At 56.8% G+C, this 18,013-nt stretch overlaps 1 protein-coding gene across 3 annotated transcripts; it reads right to left on the bottom strand.

Annotated features, from left to right (window-relative positions):
* Window positions 1-884: 884 nt before the first annotated feature.
* On the bottom strand, window positions 885-16,059 carry RGS14 (regulator of G protein signaling 14). 3 transcript variants are annotated; one of them, XM_077937469.1, is made up of 15 exons: window positions 15,832-16,059; window positions 7,532-7,553; window positions 7,159-7,337; window positions 6,719-6,811; window positions 6,485-6,628; window positions 6,018-6,161; window positions 5,761-5,869; window positions 5,320-5,429; window positions 4,659-4,994; window positions 2,813-2,889; window positions 2,446-2,572; window positions 2,234-2,315; window positions 2,084-2,130; window positions 1,891-2,005; window positions 885-1,607 (listed from the first exon to the last, which is right to left on the bottom strand). In XM_077937469.1, exons 1-15 carry the CDS (start codon window positions 15,874-15,876, stop codon window positions 1,405-1,407), a joined length of 1,833 nt encoding a protein of 610 aa, XP_077793595.1. In that variant the 5' UTR covers window positions 15,877-16,059; the 3' UTR covers window positions 885-1,404. The 3 variants fall into 3 exon arrangements, with proteins under 3 accessions (XP_077793595.1, XP_014996998.3, XP_077793596.1); XM_015141512.3 differs by having other exon boundaries at window positions 4,659-4,862; XM_077937470.1 differs by lacking the exon at window positions 15,832-16,059 and adding an exon at window positions 7,656-7,820.
* Between the last annotated feature and the right edge of the window lie 1,954 nt (window positions 16,060-18,013).

Raw genomic sequence — 18,013 nt, 5'->3', positions numbered from 1 at the left:
TTACCTCTCTAGGCTGGAACCCAATCTGGCTTCTCTTCCCGCAGTCTGGGGCCCTCCTTCTGGGAGGTCCTTCTTGCCTCCCACTGTGAGGGGTTTGGGCTTCCAGCCAGACCACCCAGCTAAAGCAGGTAAGAGTGAGAACCCGCCCCTGCTACAACAATCAGTGTCCCCCTTGTAGACCTTTGGTGCACCAAAGGATTCCCCAATCCTTTGTGCAGAGACACTTGGTCCCCAATAGAAGCAGAGAACCGTGACCAGAATGATGTACTCAGATCCACAGAGACCTCAGTACAACAGCACCATGATAGAGAGGCACAGCTCCCCACAGGGTTCTTCATCCCCACACCTCTCCCCGCCCTTTCTCTCACCTCCACACCATGACAGAGTCTCACTCTGTCACCCAGGCTGGAGTGCGGTGGCACAATCTCAGCTCACTGCAACTTCTGCCTCCCGGGCTCAAGCGATCCTCTCCCACCTGTCTCCCGGGTAGCTGGGACCACAGGCATGCACCACCACACTCAGGTAATTTTTTGTATTTTTGGTAGAGACAGAGTTTTGACATGTTGCCCAGGCTGGTGTCGAACTCCTGAGCTCAAGCGATCCACCCCCTCCCGCCTTGGTCTCCCAAAGTGCTGGAATTACAGGTGTGAGCCACCTCACCCAGTTCCCGTATTCTTTTTTTTAGAAAAACAAAACTGTAAGATATTCACACACCACCCCATATACTGTGCAGTCAGGAAGAGAGGTTCTGAAAACAGGAAGTCAGGAGGCACATCCTGAGGTCCCCAAGAGTTTCCTGGCACTGACCTTGGTGACAGAAGCAGTGTGTTTTGATGGTGGGGGAAGCCACAGGACAGTCTGGCACACAAGGAAGACAACTCATGGCAGAATAATAATAATTATTATAATAACAGTATCATACATCAAGGACAAACCCAGCTGCCCCAAGCCTACTGCAAAATCTGTATGTACAGTATAGTCTATGTGGGTGGGGTACAGGGCTGCCTGCCTGCACCCTCAGGCCTTACTCATACCAGCTCCCTGAGGAGGGGCCGGCCCCTCCTCCTGCCCCTGTTGAAACTTGGCACAGGCTGGGGAGGCTGGCACTGCCAACGCCATCCCTCCGTGTTGGGCAAGCCTGTTCCAAGGGGCTAGACTCACCTCCCCCACTGTGGCCTGGCTGCAAGGGGCTGGGGGTGAGCTTGTTGTGGGACAAGGCGGTGGTGGCTGTGGGGTGTGTCTCATCTGAGTCCCCTTTCCACCCCTACCGGCTCTTCCTGCGGGCCTGCCCATGGCAGGAAGGGGCCAGGGACACTCATGGCACAGACAGGGCATGCAGAGCGGACCCGTGGCATGCTCGGCCCGCCGGGTGCCATGCAGCTGTCCTGGACTGTTGGGTAGCTGTCAGAGGGCTGAGTCGGTGGTGGAGTTCAAGGATCCCCCGATGGGTTGGGCTGCTGATTCAGTCTGTGGTGGGGTCTCCCGGGAGCTGGGCCCTTGGGTAGGCAGCTGCAGAAATTCTGGAAGTATCAGGTCCTCTTTCCTCAGAAGACCCCTCTGGTCGTGGGCCCCGCTGCTCTGCACCCTGTTCAGCAGCTCCACCAGGCCTGGAGGCAAGCCACAGCATGAGGGTCCCCCCAGCAGACTTGCCTATATGCTAGCCCACAACAGTCTCGCTGCCTTACTGTGGCCACAGCCTCCCTGGCCCCAGCACCAATGGCCTGTGGCCCCCTGTTCCAGCCCCTTTGATCCCCCAACCCCCACCCTTCCTGTTCCATGCCCAATGGCACCCAGCCCCCTGCCTTAGCCCAAGGCTCTCTGATGCCACCCTGAATGGTCCCCAACCCCACTGCCCTAGTCCCTCTAATCCTCAGCTCATCCACCATGTACCTTCGATGTCACAGGTCTGCCGCTTTCCAGTGGCACTACTGGGCGCCTTCACCAGAGAACTGGGAGACGCTGGAGGGGGATGGGTGGCCTTGTCCTGGGTTCTAGGTGGACAGCCCTGCGAGAATGTGGGGTCAGAGTCAAAATCGGGAGGGGAGAAGTAGAGGGTGGAAGAGGCCACCCGCCTTTCGCTCACCTGGCTGCGGCAGGGAGATTTGTCACGGGCTTTGGAGATCTTCACACCTGCGGCAGACAGTGCCACAGTTAGTGTTTGCCTCCCACCCGGGCCCCCTTCCTCCTGGGCCACAGTCGTTCCAGATCAAGCCCCAAGGCCAATGTCCCCTACCTGGAAAAGTGTCCAAAACCAGTCTCTGGGCCGCCACTGAGCTCACTAGCTTTCCCAGATCCAGAGGCTCCTTCTCGCCTGGCTGCGGGGAGATGTCAGCAGCCCGCGGTATAGGCCTCCGCCTGGCCCCGGCCCCGCCCCTCCAGGCCCCGCCCCTCCAGGCCCCGCCCCTCCCGGCCCCGCCTCTCCTCGCCCCGCGGCCCGCAGCTCACCCGGTGCAGCACCACCTGTAGCGGGCTCAAGCCGTGCTTCTCCAGAATAGGTTGCAGCGCCTCCTGCAGCCGCTTGGTGGGCTTGGCTGAGATTCGTACCACGCGATCCAGTGCCGTCAGCTCCAGCCTGCGCGGAACCCTCGGGCAGCAGGCGGCCAGAGGGCCGGCCCCCAGCCAAACCCTTCCCAGTACAAACGCGAAGGGGTGGAGCCTGAACTGCAGAAGGTGGGACTGGCTTGTAGGGGACGGGGTTTGTCTCGGGGGCGCGGCTAACATGAGGGGCGGGGCCTGGAGAGCCAGGTAGCCAGAACAGAGCCTGAAGGAAGCGTCAGGACCTGGGACCCAGACTTGGGGGCAGAACACTCACTCGAAGGTGATCCTATTTTCCAGCCGCACTTCCTGATCTGCCAGCACGGTGCAGTCCTGATCCAGGACCAGGGCCTTCTGTGGATGCCAGGCAGGGTCTAAGAGTCCCTCCCCCAACCCCCAGCCATCCCTGTGGGTCTAAGAACAACTTCACGCCCTCCCATGGCCACCACTGGGGCTTCCTAGAGGGAGGGATGGAGGGTGGAAAAGCTGTAGGGGAGCAAACGGGTTAAGGTACCAAGCTGGAGTCCAAGCCCGGGAAAGCCAAGGCCTGGGAGAAAAGTGGCAAGAATGCTGGACATTCTTGGGAAAAGACAGAAATTATGAGAAACGTATCTGCTGGCATGAAATCATAAGTGGCAGGCCTCGGTCCCAGATCCCTGGCCTACTCTTTCTGTGCCAGGACAGGCTCTGCCTCCAGGACCGCTGCCCCCTGTCCCTCAAGTGTGTGAAATCCAACCAGACCGACTGGAAGCATTTCCTCCCTCACCACCCACCTTTGGTCAACCACCCTGGCCTGGTCCCATTTTTGACATTTGTCCACTTCTTTCCATTCCCCGCTACTAAGGACACTTCTTGTTTCCTCATTCAAAAAGGGCCCACCCCCAAAACTGCTGTGAAACCAGAGGATGTGAAGCATCTGGCACAATGCCTGGCACACAGTAGGTACATAAACAGTAACTCTCGTGATGACACCCTCAGAGGCCCCACTGCCTGCTCCAGACTGATGTGGGGTTGGGGGCAGCATCTCCCAGGCAGTAGGCCTGTGCTGTGCTGCAGGAGCAGGTGGAGTGTGGGTGAGGAAGTTATATTTAGCACGTATGAAAGCCCATCTGGGCTTCTGGCAGCCGCCCTGGCGGCCTGAGAAGAGTGGGCAGCACACCTCCCACTCCTGCCCTCGCGCCCTTGCACTCCAGGCCCCCGAATGTGCCCCGCAAGTACCTGCCTGAAGGCCTTTGCCTAAGCTGTTCCCTCTGCCTGGAATATCCTCCCCCACAGCTCTGCCAGGCAAACTCCTCCCCATCCACATCGACTGCTGCTTCTTCCATGAAGCCTTCCGGACATCAGCCAGAAACGCCTACCTTCTCCCAAGAGACCTTCTCTGGCGTTTTCACTCTTCCTCCCTGATCACTCCCTGCTTGGCTTACTTCCAGCCTGTGGGCCAGGAGGACAGCCCCAGATCTGGGTTCCTCTCCCCCACACACCTGGCAGGACCTTAGGACTTGTCTACTAGGTAAATGAAATCCTGACGGCCCCCTGGAAGGCAACATTCTTCCTTGAGATTCCCTTGACTGAATGGTTTCCTTTAAAGCCAGTTTTCCCCTACGTCTTCTTTAAAGTTTAAGCTAGTTTGCACCTAAAGGAAAAAGTTCATGGGTTAGGTGCAGTCGGGTGCCCCTAGAGGCTAAGGAGGTGAGGGCACCCCATGGATGGCCATTGCCAGGATGGGTCTCTGGGGATGGGAGTCTGGACTCTGGGAATGATAAGGGACAAACCCCAGCTCCAACAGTGGTTCTCCCTAGTTTTACCTCCCTAAGATCACCATGGTAGGATGATAGATGAAGCTGGAAACCTGGAAGGGCGTGAGGTGGGGGCGGGTGGATGTCTGAGTGAGTGAAAGTTGGTGTGGAGGTTGCTTTGGAGTTGGGTGTGGGTACAGGAGTGGGATTGTGGGTAGAGGCTGAAGTTAGGAAGGAGGTGATGATAGGAAATGGGGTTGAAATTAGGGTTAGTCCAGGGGATTAGAAATTGAGTTGAGGTTGGAGCCATGACTGATCTGAGACAGAAATGGAGTTGGGGTCAGGATCAGGAAGGAGGTTAGAGTTGGAGCTAGGTCAAGTTCCCACCTGTTCATTGCCCACCAGGTAGACCTTGATGTCAGGTAGAGAGAGGCCTCGTTTCTCACAGATCCCTGCCAGCATATCTCGGATGGTGAGGCCAGGTCTGGCCAGGGCCAAGGAGGCTGTGCCGTCAGGCAGGTACACACAGCAGTACTTCCCTGGCCGGCTTTCACTTTCACCCTCGGTGCTCCCAAGGCTTTTCCGGTGGCTCTGATTCAGGGCAGGAGCGGGGGAGATTACGTGTACACATGCAAGGGCAGGCAGACAGGCACACAGAGGCAGGTAAGCTTGCTGGGGCTCAAGCATGACACGCACTCCCAAGGCACGCAACGATATATCCTCCTGCAGGAACACATGTATGCACACCCAGGCTTATGGGCACCTAGAGACGGGTCCACCTGCTGATTCCCACACACCTGCTGTGTATACACACCTGGGTGCTGCACATGTGCACACATCTGCCGACAGAGGATGTGCACCCATGACATATATGGGGACCGATATAGTGAGGATGGGAGAAAAGTAAGGAGGCTGAAGGGTTGGCCATGCAGAGCAAGCTGGGAGATGCAGTAAGGACAGCAACTTGGAATGAGGGCTACCACGTAAACAGGCCTGAGTAGTGACCCTAGCCCATAGAGCATCTTGTCTTCCTCAACAGTCGACTCACCTCAGATTTGCTGCTGACGAACGCTAGGAAGCCAAGGTCCAGGCTAGCGGAGGAGTTGAGGGAGCCCTGAGACTCTCGGCGCAAGGCGGCGTTTGCAGTCCCGCCCAGCTCTAGGGAAGAGGGAGCGATGGACGCGAACAGCCCCCCGCCCTCACCCATCCTCTGCGGAAGCCTCTCCCCAACTGGTGGGCCTTGTTTGGAGTCATCCTGCAGGGGCCCAGGTGTAAATCCCTGGGAGCAACACCACCGTTGGAGATTTCCAAACGTCTGTGGTCTAGCCCAGGACCCAAACCACCCAGGGGAGTGTGGTGGTCACTGGGACCTGCGTCTCAATCTTCACAGACTTACAGACTGTGGCCCACGTAGGAGGAAGCGGGTACTCCCCAAACTTGCCCAAACTCCCGCCTTCCCCCCATCTCTGTTGCTCGCTCCTGCCCTCACCCCTGCGGAAGGACTTGCGGAGAGGGCGGCCCCCAGGACCCTCAACGGGTGGCTGCCCCAACTCTTCCACACCCAGCGGCAGCGACTTCCCGGGCTTCAGCTTCGGCTTCTGTGGGTACAGGGGAGGCGCTGGCACCGGGCTGGGCCCCAGCCCGCATGCAGACCGTGGGCACATACCCGCAGATCTGCACCCGGGGGCGTCCCCTCTTGCACGCGATCCGCAGGACCCCCTGCCTCGCCCAGTCCCTCGTCCGCACCTTCCTAGTGGCGTCAGGGCTGCCGAGGCGCGAGGAGCCAGGTTCCCGCAGAGGGCGCCCCTCGGCCTCGGCTAGCAGGCACTCGCGGTACAGCGGGGACTTGACGAAGCGCGCATAGCTGTCGAACTTCATCAAGTTGAAGATCTGCGGGTCGAACCCGGGACAGGTGAGCCGGGGCTGGGGTGGGGGCGCTGGGCTGCCCGAGCCCCACCCCGACGTCAGTCCCTATACCCACCCCCAGGGTCCAGGCCCTGCCCGGACCTCAGCTAGGCTCCGCCTCTAACTGTCCTTCCCGGGTGCCTCTGATACCGCCCTCTGAGCTCCGCCCCGCCTGCCCCGGAATTTGGCTCTGCTCCGCCTCCAAATTTGCCCCTTCCGCTTTGTAGTTCAGGCTCCCCGCCAGGGTCCGACCCCGCCCCTGCGCCTTTTGTCTCCCTTTCAAGGCCAATCCACCCGGGATCGCCCACCTGAAGCTGCTGTGCCCGAAACATGTCCGGCCGGGGCTCGGCCAGCACCTCCTCGCCAAGCCAGGCCTGACGGTCGATGTTCACTGGGCTCAGCGCCTGGCTGGACAGGAACTCCTGGTAGATGTTGCGGGCCTCCTGAGCTAGCTGAAGGAGGAGGGGCAGGAGGAGTTGGTCAGGGAGCATGGCCCATTTCCCCTCTCCCCAGCCCTCGGCCCCAGCTCCCCCTTCTCCCACCTGCTGGGTATCGCTGGCCGGGATCTGTTGGAAGCGCTCGCAGGCCTTCCAGAAAGTCACGTTTTCCGCGCTGAACTCCTTCTTCAGGAACTCCTGGGAGGGGAAGGAGGGGGAGGCAGGCAGAGACTCAGTGACACAGAAACCAAACGGGGATGTGATCAAAGAGACTGGGACAGGGACAGGGCCAAGAGACCAAGCCAGACGGGGAAGGCCAGCCAGACAGATGGAGCCAGATCTGAAGGCAGGGAGAGAAAATGAGAGACGGAGACAAGGACAGGGAGAAGGAAGAAAAGTTCCCATCCGGGAGAAGAGGAAGAGGGTGCTGCAGGAAGGCTAGATGAGGGAGCTGACAAGAGGACCCCACTCTGGCCAGCCTGAAGCTCCATCCACGCCCTGCCCTTTCCCGTGTCCCCCCTTCCCTTTCCCCACCCCAGGCTTACAGTGAAGTAAGCCAGGCCCAGCGGGTCCTGCAGCAGCCGCTCGAAGGACAGGGCCCAGCTGGCCACAGGCTGCTCCTCGGTTGGGAAGGGGCTGCTAGGACCACTGGGGAGGCTGTGGATGCTGAGGGAGCTGCCGCGGCCCTCGCCCTGGCCCTGGGGCCCCGTCGTGCTGCTCAGCTCTGCAGGGGGATGGACAAGTCGGGGTGAGCCTTGCTGCCTTCCCCAGCCCCTGGCACAACCCACCCTCCCCCAAGCATCCACTCTGCAGGCATGTTCCCTGGAAAGATAGCAGGTGGCAGGGGTGTCCCACCCATCTCCACCTCCCTCCTCCCTCCCACTCAGCCAGTCCTCCTCCACACATTCCGTCACTTACCTCCATCTGACACAGCCAGAACCTATGAGAGACCCAACAGAGGAAGTCAGAGGAGCCCACTGAGGATTCCCAGGGGACAGTTCTGGGCCCAATTCCCAGGAGGTGGAATTGTGTTCTCCTCTACCTGGGCATCCCCAGGCAGGTTCTACTTGGTCAGGCTTTTGCTCAGGCTGCCCCTGGCTCCCTTTCCATCCTGTGCCAACCACTAAGTACTGGGACTTATGCCAGGTACCTTCCAGCAGCCCCTGGTTCCCTCCTCCCCCAACCCCTGCTGGGTGAGCCAGGTGTGCATAGCATGGTGGGTAGGAACAGACTTTAGTCTCTGGCACTTACTAGCTGTGTAACTTTGGGCAAGTTAGTTAACTTGTTTGCCTCCATCTGTAATCTGTAAATAGGAGATAATGCCTATTTACAAATGGAGGCAAACCATTTGCCTCTATCTTGATATGAAGATCAAGTCAGTTTAATATATTCACAGCATTGGCCGGGCACGGTGGCTCACGCCTGTAATCCTAGGACTTTGGGAGGCCGAGATGGGTGGATCACCTGAGGTCAGGAGTTCAAGACTGGCCTGGCCAACATGGTGAAACACAGTCTATACTAAAAATACAAAAAAAAAAAAAAAAAAAAAAAAAAAAAAAAAGATTAGCTGGGCGCGGTTGCAGACGCCTGTAATCCCAACTACTCGGGAGGCTGAGGCAGGAGAATAGCTTGAACCCAGGAGGCAGAGGTTGCAGTGAGCCGAGATTGAGTCATTGCCCTCCAGCCTGGGCGACAAGAGCAAAACTCCATCTCAATAAAAGAAAATCAAAGGCCAGGCACGGTGGCTCAAGCCTGTAATCCCAGCACTTTGGGAGGCCGAGACGGGCGGATCACAAGGTCAGGAGATCGAGACCATCCTGGCTAACATGGTGAAACCCCGTCTCTACTAAAAAATACAAAAAAATAGCTGGGCGAGGTGGCGGGCGCCTGTAGTCCCAGCTACTCGGGAGGCTGAGGCAGGAGAATGGCGTAAACCCGGGAGGCGGAGCTTGCAGTGAGCTGAGATCCGGCCACTGCACTCCAGCCTGGGCGACAGAGCGAGACTCCGTCTCAAAAAAAGAAAAAAAAAAAAAAAAGAAAATCAAATAAAAATATATCCACAGCATCTAGAACAGGGGCCAGCATGTGATGTGGGCTGTATAAACAAGTGCTGTCTTCGAGGAAGGAGAGGTGTTTCTGCAGCCAGTGATCTTCTTATTGCAAGTGTTTCCTATTGGGCCCAGGGTCTACCACAGGTCCCATCCCACCTTGGGAGGGCACAGGATGCTGTTCTATAATATAGAGCAGTGGTTCTCAAACTTCAGGGCAGAGTGGGAGGACCCCACCTCTGGAGATTCAGGTTCAGTAGGTCCAAGATGGGGCCTGAGGCTGTCCATTTCTGCCAAGCTCCCAGGAGATGCTGATGCTGCTGGTTCAGGGACTACTCTGTTAGTAGCACTGCTGCAGTAGCTAACTCCATCCTTGCCCCCAATGCACAACTCTGGTTTCTCTGGGAATCCCAATCATTAGTGAAACAGAAAAACTCTCCTCTCAAAATGACTCTTGCGGTGGTTTCTCTTGTTTCTCTTTTTACCTTCCTAGCAGCTCCTCCAGCTTCCCCACTATCTCCCACTCATGCAATGTGGCCTCAACCCCTCCCTGGTTCTGTCCTGGGCACTTTGTCCCATCCACAAATCCGCAGCTCCAGACACACATAACCAACTTCCTAGTAACATCTTCCCCCAAATGTCCCACAAGCCCTCAAGCTCCCAAATGGAAGCTCCCTCTGCCTCCATCAAAACAGAGTACCAAACCAGCTTCCCTGCCCCCATCTTTCTTACCATCACCTGGGCTTCCAACATCAGGGCTTGAGTCATCCCCAATTCCTACTTCCCGCTTACCTCCTACATTTTCACCATGCCCTGTCACAGAAGTTCCTACCACCAGCCCCTTATTTCCATCCCAACTGGAAACAGGCCTGCAAACATCTCTACCCCTGGAAAGCCCCCCACCCCCACCCTTCTAAATGGAACCTCCCTCTCTGTTTCCTACTCCCACCCTGAGAATATTCAGGTCACAGGGTGGCCATCTGCGGGCCAGATCTGGTCTGCAGATATGTGGGATATTACTATTATCTTGGCCCTCACAGTTTGTTTGTTTATTTATTTATTTATTTATTTATTTAAAGGTGTTTTCCACATTTAAAAAGCAAGAGATTTTAAATTCCACTTGCTCCATGAGACTGTAATGCTCCAGCTTCTTCCCAGCAGGACAACCTTGTCTGGCATTGAGCAGCCACCACCTTCCCCAAAAGGGCTTACAGTCTCCTCAGAGGCCTCTGGGGCCCATTTAATGCATTTATGCTACTTGTGGAGGCAGTGGGAGGCAGGCTCAAATTTGGGAGGTCAAATTTGTGCTGTGTGACTTTGGACAAGGTACTTAACCTCTCCGTGCCTCAGTTTTTTCCTCTCTAAAAACGAAGCAAATAACGGTCCTGACTTCGAAGGATTGGTGCGATTAAATGAGTTAAATATATATAAAGAACTCAGAACACTATCGGGCGTGTAGTAAATGTTCAAGGAATGTTACCATTAATGTTGTTCTTGTGTCGGTATTCATGCTGACCCCGCTACACATTCGAATTTGCCACTCCCGCCATAGAAGGAAAGAGCACAGGTGTTGGTGGGGGTCTCTCAGACCCGAATTCAAAACCCAGCCCTGACTTTTTCCAGTTTTACAACTTGCGGCTCCTCCCTGAGCTTCACTTCCCATCTGGAGCCCGGATAAGAAGTTGCAGCCGAGGGCAGCGAGTTAGTGCAGAGCGCGCTGGGCGGGGCGTCGGGCCCAGCACGCCCCGCCCCCGTCTCCGGCCCCGCCCCTCCTGGCCCCGTCTGCGTGCTCCCCGCTCTGCCTTCCCCGCAAAGTCAAATCCCCCAACGAAAGTTGGTGTTTCCCACGGCTACAGGAGAAAGTCCCCACTCCGAGGCGGCAGAGGGCTGCGAGGGAGGACGGGACCAAGTCTTTCCCCGCGCGGCCGCAAGGTTCCTCTGCAGCCTGCACCTACCTGCCTGCGCCCGGGCTCCTCCTCCCCCGGCTGCACCGCCACAGCGTTCCCAGCCTCGGAGACGCAGTCATCGCCCTCCCCCAGATCCCCGAGAATCACCCGGACTCGGCCCCCTCCGCTGGGCTGCCTGGCCCTGCCCTCCTCGCGCACACCCTGAGCCTCTGTCCTGCCCTCTAACCCCAAGTCTGGGATGATAGGCGCTGGGGCTGGGGCCAGCCAGCACTCCAATTTTGTTTGGCCCTCACAGGTTTATTTTCCATATTCTGCTTTACTGAATGTCGTTAAGTGGGGCTGGCTCCCAGATCCTCCCCAGGCCCCACCCTCCCCACGGTGCCACCCCGGGCCCTCTCCCTGCCCCCGGAGGCACGTTGCAGTTGCCAGGTTACGGCTAAAACCCTGCCTGGGCCTGACTAATGAACCCCTTCAGCTTCACCCATTTCCCTCCCCCTCACCTCCACCCTACACTTCACCAAACTTTCCTATTTTCCCCACACCCCTGCTTCTGGCTTTGCCATTGCCTCTGCCTGGGTATCTGCTCCTGCTCTTCGCTTGGAATTGCTCCCCGATCTCTGCCCGTTGACATTAGTCATCCCCAAACACCAGGCCCCTTGAATGCCCCTTCCCACCACGTGCTTATCCACCCATGTCCCAGCCTCTCTCCCCTGCCAGTCTGGTGGCCCCTGGAGGGCTGGCCTGGTTGGTGAGAGAGGTCGGATCTGAACTCCCTCCTCAAGAAGCACCCTCCTTGCCCCGTGTTCCCAAGCAGCCATCAGGGCCCTGGCCTTGGCACCCCTTCACTAGGGACTCTCAGCCCCTGAATGCCACCTGTGGCTCTCCATCCTGAGCCTCTCTTGCCCTGACAGTTGTTGATAGCATAGCTGGAGCTGAAATTGAGTAGGGACAGAAATCTGGAGATGGGTGGGAATGGGGGTGGAGTCCATTTCCAGCTCTGCTATTTGGGAACAATACAGCTTAACTTCTCTGAGCTTCAGTTCCCCCTGGGTAGCATGAGGTTCAGCATTCCCAATTTCCTGAGGCTGCTGTGAAGCTTGAATGAGGCCCCATGAGTGAAAGCACCAGGCATGCCACAATCAGAGCAGCAGCCCACAGCAGAGTGAGGTGCAGGGGTGCAGGTGCCCTGCAGGGGCTCTGGCCTGCCCCAGCTGCCACTGCGGGGCCTGGGGAAGTTGTGTTGAGCAGCGCTGGCCTCCCCCGCTTCAGCCTGCTTGAGGAGAAGTGGTGAGTGAATGGAGAAAAAGGGGAAGAAAGGGCAAGGAAGGGTGTGGTGGCCAGTGACACACAGACCCAGGCTTGGACCTCGGCTAGTCATATTTTTTTCTTAGGAATTTGGTCCTGGAGGAGCTGCTGGCACCTGCAAATACTAAGATGAGAGGGAGGCCCCAGTTTCCTGAGCTTTGACTGTGTGGCAGGCACCCTGTGGCAGCACACATTCACGTCCTTACTCCATCTTTACATCTTGTGTGGCAGGCATTATTACCCCTATTTTACAGTTGAGGAAACTGAGGCCCGAAGAAGCCATGTAGCTGAGATGTGGTGCAACTGAGATTAAAACTCAAGTTTGCCTGATTCTGGAGCCTGAGGCCTCTCTAGCCAAGTTGCCTCCTTTTGTGGACCAAAGAAGCTTGGAGGCCCAGGGCCTCAGACCTTGGGGCACAGGTGGGCAAGTCTAATCTGGCATGATCTGCCCAGGGATTCCTCTTGAACTGTGCCCTCTAGAGGGATCAGACCTTGAAAGAGGCCCAATTTACTGAGGATCTTCTCTGCTGGGCACCCTCTACCATCCTCTGATTTCATCCTAGCTTGAGGGGCTGCAAGACCCTGTGTGGAGATGTCCTCACAGAACCTGGGTGTCTGGTCCCTTCAACTTGAACCAGCGGATGGAGATGACCCCTGGCCTTGCCCCTGTATAAGGCCACCCTGAACTCGGGTGCCCTGAGCTGGATGCCAGGGACAAAGAGAGAGTTGCATGGGTTTTGCCTTGCGGGTCTTCCTGCCAGGAGGGGAAGACTAACTAGGCCTTCCGACAGGCCAGGCCAGGCTAACTGCCCCCTCCAGGCTTAACTCCCAGCCTCCCCTAGGGCCCTGTCCCCGTGTTTGCCCACAGCCAGGCCTATGCCACGCCCTCCCTCCTCCAGCTTGCAGACCCTTTAGGGACCATCTCCTACAACACGGTGCATGGAGCTAGTGGAGAAGTTAGTTCCCTCAAGCTGTCTCTATTCTTCACTTGCAGCTCTTGCCTAACCCTGAATTTTATTCCCCTTCCTTCCTTCCTTCCTTCCTTCCTTCCTTCCTTCCTTCCTTCCTTCCTTCCTTCCTTCCTTCCTTCTTTTTTTGACAGAGTCTCGCTCTGTTGCCAAGCTAGAGTTCAGTGGCACGATCTCGGCTCACTGCAACCTCTGCCTCCCGGGTTCAAGCAATTCTCCTGCCTCAGCCTCCCAAGTAGCTGGGACTACAGGCACGCACCACCACGCCCAGCTCATTTTTTGTATTTTTAGTAGAGATGGGGTTTCACCATATTGGCCAGGATGGTCTCAATCTCTTGACCTCGTGATCTGCCCATCTCGGCCTCCGAAAGTGCTGGGATTACAGGTATGAGAAACCGTGCCTCCCTCCTTCCTTCCTTCCTTCCTTCCTTCCTCATTCCCTCCTTCCTTCCTTTCCTCCTTCCTTCCTTCTTTCCTTCCTTCCTTCCATCTTTCTTTTTTTTCTTTATTGACAGGATCTTGCTCTTTCACCCAGACTGTAGTGCAGTGGTATGATCACAGCTCACTGCAGCCTTTACCTCCTGGGGTCAAACGACCCTCCCACCTCAGTTTCCCAGGAGCTGGGACTACAGGTGCACACCACCATGCTCAGCTAATTCAAAAGAAGATGGGTCCTCACTATGTTGCCCAGGCTGGTCTCAAACTCCTGGGCTCAAGCGATCCTCCTGCATTGGCCTTCCAAAGTGCTGGGATTCCAGGCTTGAGCCACTGCCTGGTATTTTCACCTGTGTCTTTTTTGCCTTGCCAGACTAGGGGGCAGGGACTAGGGCTGATGGGCCTGGGTTGGGAGTGTCTAGGATAGGGGCAGTGGCAGCACCAAGCAGGCAGTAAGGAGGGGTTGTTGAATGAATGAATGAATAAGTACATGAACAAATGAAGTGGTAAAGAGGCTGTGTGAAGACATCCCTAGGAAGGGGGCTGGGAGATGTCTCCAAGTGACAGGTTTCCTTGCAACTGCCTGACAAGCTGAATGGCAGAGAGGCGAGGCTGACAACTGAAGCTTCCACAGCAGGGAATGATGGTAGAGAGGAGAGATGGGGGAAGACCGGGACCAGGCAGTTATGGGGGTTCGGATGCTGACGCTCTACTCTCCGGCTGACCTTGGCACAGCATTTACTTCTCTGACCCTCCCTTGGGAGGTAACTCATGGAGGGACCAGACACACCTGTCCCCCAGGCGCCCTTCCATCCACATCCCTACCTCAGATGTCAGTGCCTGTCTAGCCCTTCCTGCCCTAGCTGTGCAGAGCCACGGGAAGCTACTCAGTGACCAGCAGGCAGCCAATCTGTGACCCTCGGGATTCTAAGAGGTGGCACAGAGAGTTCAGAACAGGCCCAGGAAGGGCAAAGATAACCTGTGTGTGACAGTTCTGAGAGGAGCCGGGGCGTCTGTGGGCTTGATGGAACTGGGGGCAGACCTTGGGGGCACCCTCCTTGCTCTGGGTGACTTTTGAGTAGATAAGTCACAGGCTGACACAGAAGAGGCAGGGGCTGGGTCTGTCTTTGGGCCCCCTCTGCTGCCCTGTCCTAGGCACTGTCCCAGAAGCATCAATCCAGTTGCCCTCCCGGGGTGGGCCTGGGGTTAGCCTCCTTGTCTTCCTGGCCTGAATGCCTAGGGAAGGGCGAGCCCAGTGTTAGGCCTGTGGTGTGAGAATGAAAGGGAGGTGGGTTTTCTTTCTGCACTTTCATGGTGGGGTCGGTACTGGGGACGGTGAGACGGGGGCTGGGCTGCCTTTGAAGGATGGCCTCCCTCCCAGTCGGCCAGCCCGGAGCTGGGCAGGAAAGAAATGCTGGAAGAAGAAGAGGTAGAGGCAGGTCTTGGGAACTAAGGGGCAAGAGTGGTGATGGGGGTGCCTCAGCTTCTTGGTGAGGCAGGAGATCTCTGACTTGGGGCTGAAAATGTAGGGGGCACTAGGCTGACAATTATGCAGCCCCCACAATGGGTCAAAGGCCTCATATGCATTATTTCACTCAATCATCTCAACAAGCCTTGAAATTCATTCCAACCTCTTCATTTTATGGATGAGGAAACAGAGCTGGCGAGTACCCCTCTCTCCAGCAAGAGAGAATAGAACCAGGACTGGAACCTAGGTCTCTCTAGAGCCACTGGCTCTGGCCCATGATACTAGGCTGGGGCCTGGTGGTGGGCCAGGACACTGGCCTTCCTGAGCTTGTTAAGGGGGGCTCTTCCAAGTGAGGGGGACCCTAGGGAGAGAAGGGAGGTCCAGCACAGCTTGCCCCATCTGCCGAATGAATGAGAAGAGCCAGACCCTCTGAGGGCAGCTCTGATCTGGGGCTAAGCAGCCAGGGAGAGGGTTAGGAGGTGGGACAGCTGCAACCAGGGGGATCCTAGCGCTCGGCCCTTCCTGGAAGCTCAGGAATAGAACAGGCAGAAGCTGTATCAACCTGGTCTGACCCTGCTGCCCCATCCCGGGCTGCCCAAACAATGCTAGTTCTGGCAGGAGGCCTCCGGAGTAGCTCTGGCTAGAGGACACTGACCCAGCAAGAGCTGCCACTAACCTGACCTTGGGCACCTGGAGCAGGGGGTGAGGAGGGGAGGGCTCAGGCCGAGTGGGATGTAGGGGCTTGAGCCACTGTGGGGATAGGCAGAGGGCAAGAGCACATCAGGTGTCCCTGCGACCCTGGGATGCAGCCCCAGATGCAGCAGCTGAGAGAGTGGTGGGGGCTGGACCAGAAGCCTGTGCGCACTCTGCTCTGGCCTCCGGGTTGTACCAGGCTCCCAGCTGGGCCATCTGGAAGGGTCCTGGGGTATGAGCACCAGGTCCCACCACCTGCTGCTGTCTGTCCCAACTTCTCTCGCCTGCTGGCAGCCCGTGGGCTCTTGCCTGGCCCTGCCGGGTGTGCCTCCTGGGCTCCACCCTGGGTGTGCCCACCCCCTCCTCGTGGCCCTGGCCCGGAGCCCACACTCACCATGCGCCCGTTGGGGACGCCCAGGTGCTTGGGCTTCCCTGGCATGCCGCTGCAGATCACGGGTCCCTGCCGCGGGGGCTGCCCACCATGGGGACTGTGGGCAGCGCTGGCCAGAGCTTGCACGGTGGCAGGCAGGCGGCAGAGAGAGCCCGACTCGGCTCCTGCGGGCCCTCACATCCTGAAACACCGCTCACTACCTCTTTTCTCTGCCACAGGAAGTGTCTCTATAGAAACCAAACCACAGAAAGAAGCAAGGTCTAAGAGAGCGAACGCCTCTTCCTACACACACGCGCGCGCACACACACGTTCATGCACAAACACACACATGCCACCAACACACTCCTGGCAGCATCCCGCACGGGCACCAACACAAGGCAGAGGCTTCCGTGTGCCCAGCAAGGAGCCCAGCCGGGTCTGGCCAGGAGCAGGGAACTCTAAGTTCATGCCTGGGCTCACAGAACCACGAGTAAACATACCTAGGCACCTTTGTCCACCCTGGGGGCGTTCCTGTGGACATGCACACACGTGCACTGGGACCTGTGTATCCACACATGTACTTTACTCGGCACACGCTTATCTCATACCTACTGTGTGCCAGACAAACATGTGCTTAGTAGCCCTCTCCCCCTCAGCTGTGGGTATGCAGGGTACCTCTAGACCCAGACACCTACAGGCTCCTTCCATGCATGTGGCCAGGTGTGCAGACAGATGGATAACTTGCCCGCATGGCTGTGCACACACAGACATTCAGGTATGCGTGTCATAAACACATGGGCTCTCCCTTACAAGGGGACTTGGGTGTATAGTCATGTGCATGCCCAGTCCCCTGAACAGGTGCATGTGACAGGCACACCTGAACATAGGACATATATATTCCGACAGTCCAGTGACATGTGTAACCAGGTATGCACACGCTCACCTACCTAGGTAGGGGACTGGATCAGGTACATCTGTGGCCAAAGACTTGAGCGCATTCATACTCACTCAGAAATGGCTGGGCGTGGTGGCTCAAGCCTGTAATCCCAGCACTTTGGGAGGCCGAGACGGGTGGATCACGAGGTCAGGAGATTGAGACCATCCTGGCTAACACAGTGAAAGCCCACCTCTACTAAAAAATACAAAAAACTAGCCGGGCGTGGTGGTGGGCGCCTGTAGTCCCAGCTACTCGGGAGGCTGAGGCAGGAGAATGGCGTGAACCCGGGAGGCGGAGCTTGCAGTGAGCTGAGATCTGGCCACTGCACTCCAGCCTGGGTGACAGAGCGAGACTCCGTCTCAAAAAAAAAGAAATCCTGCCTTAGTCAACTCAGGCTGCTATAGCAAAAATACCATAGACCAGGTGGGTTAAACAACAAATATGTATTTCTCACACTTCTGGAGGCTGAGATGTCCAAGGGCAAGCCGCTGGCACATCTGGTGTCCAGAGAGGGCCCTCTTCCTGGTTTGCAGACAGCTGTCTTTTTGCTGTGTCCTCACGATAACAAGTGGAGATAAAGGAAGCCAGCTCCCTCCTGTCTCTTCTTATAAGGGCACTAATCCCTAATCCTGCCCTAAGGGGTTCTCTTTCATGACCCAATTACCTCTGGAAGGCCCTGTCTCCAAATAACACCTTGCAGGTTAGTGTTTCAACATATGAATTTTGGGGGACATAAACTTAATTTGATAGCATGTAGTGTTGGCTGAAGGGTGGGCATCCTGCCCTCTCGGCCCTGACCTAGCCCCAGATGAACTCCAGTTTTTAAAATTTTAGCTAGAGTCCTTGGTTTGCCTCTTTCTCACACATGCACATCCCCACTACAAGGACTTATATTTTCTTCAAAGCGTGGGCTAAGACCCCTCAAGTCACCCACCATTCTGATTTGAACTACTCTTTCTCTTTCTTTTTCTTTTTTTTTTGAGACAGAGTCTTGCTCTGTCACTCACTCAGGCTGGAGTGTAGTGGCAAGATCTTGGCTCACTGCAGCCTTGACCTTCTGGGCTCAAGCAATCCTTCCACCCCAGTCTTCCAAGTAGCTGGGACTGCAGGTGCATGTCAACATGCCTGCCTAGGTTTTTTTTGTTTTGTTTTGTTTTGTAGAGATGGGGACTCCTATGTTGCCCAGGCTGGTCTCAAACTTCTGGGCTCAAGCATCCACGCACCTCAGCCTCCCAATGTGCTGGGATTACAGGTGTGAGCCATCATGCC

Source organism: Macaca mulatta, chromosome 6 (genome assembly GCF_049350105.2).
Source record: "Macaca mulatta isolate MMU2019108-1 chromosome 6, T2T-MMU8v2.0, whole genome shotgun sequence".
Lineage (NCBI taxonomy): Eukaryota > Metazoa > Chordata > Mammalia > Primates > Cercopithecidae > Macaca > Macaca mulatta.
The sequence above is the reverse complement of the archived record's forward strand: the minus strand, read 5'-3'. Positions and strand labels throughout refer to the sequence as shown.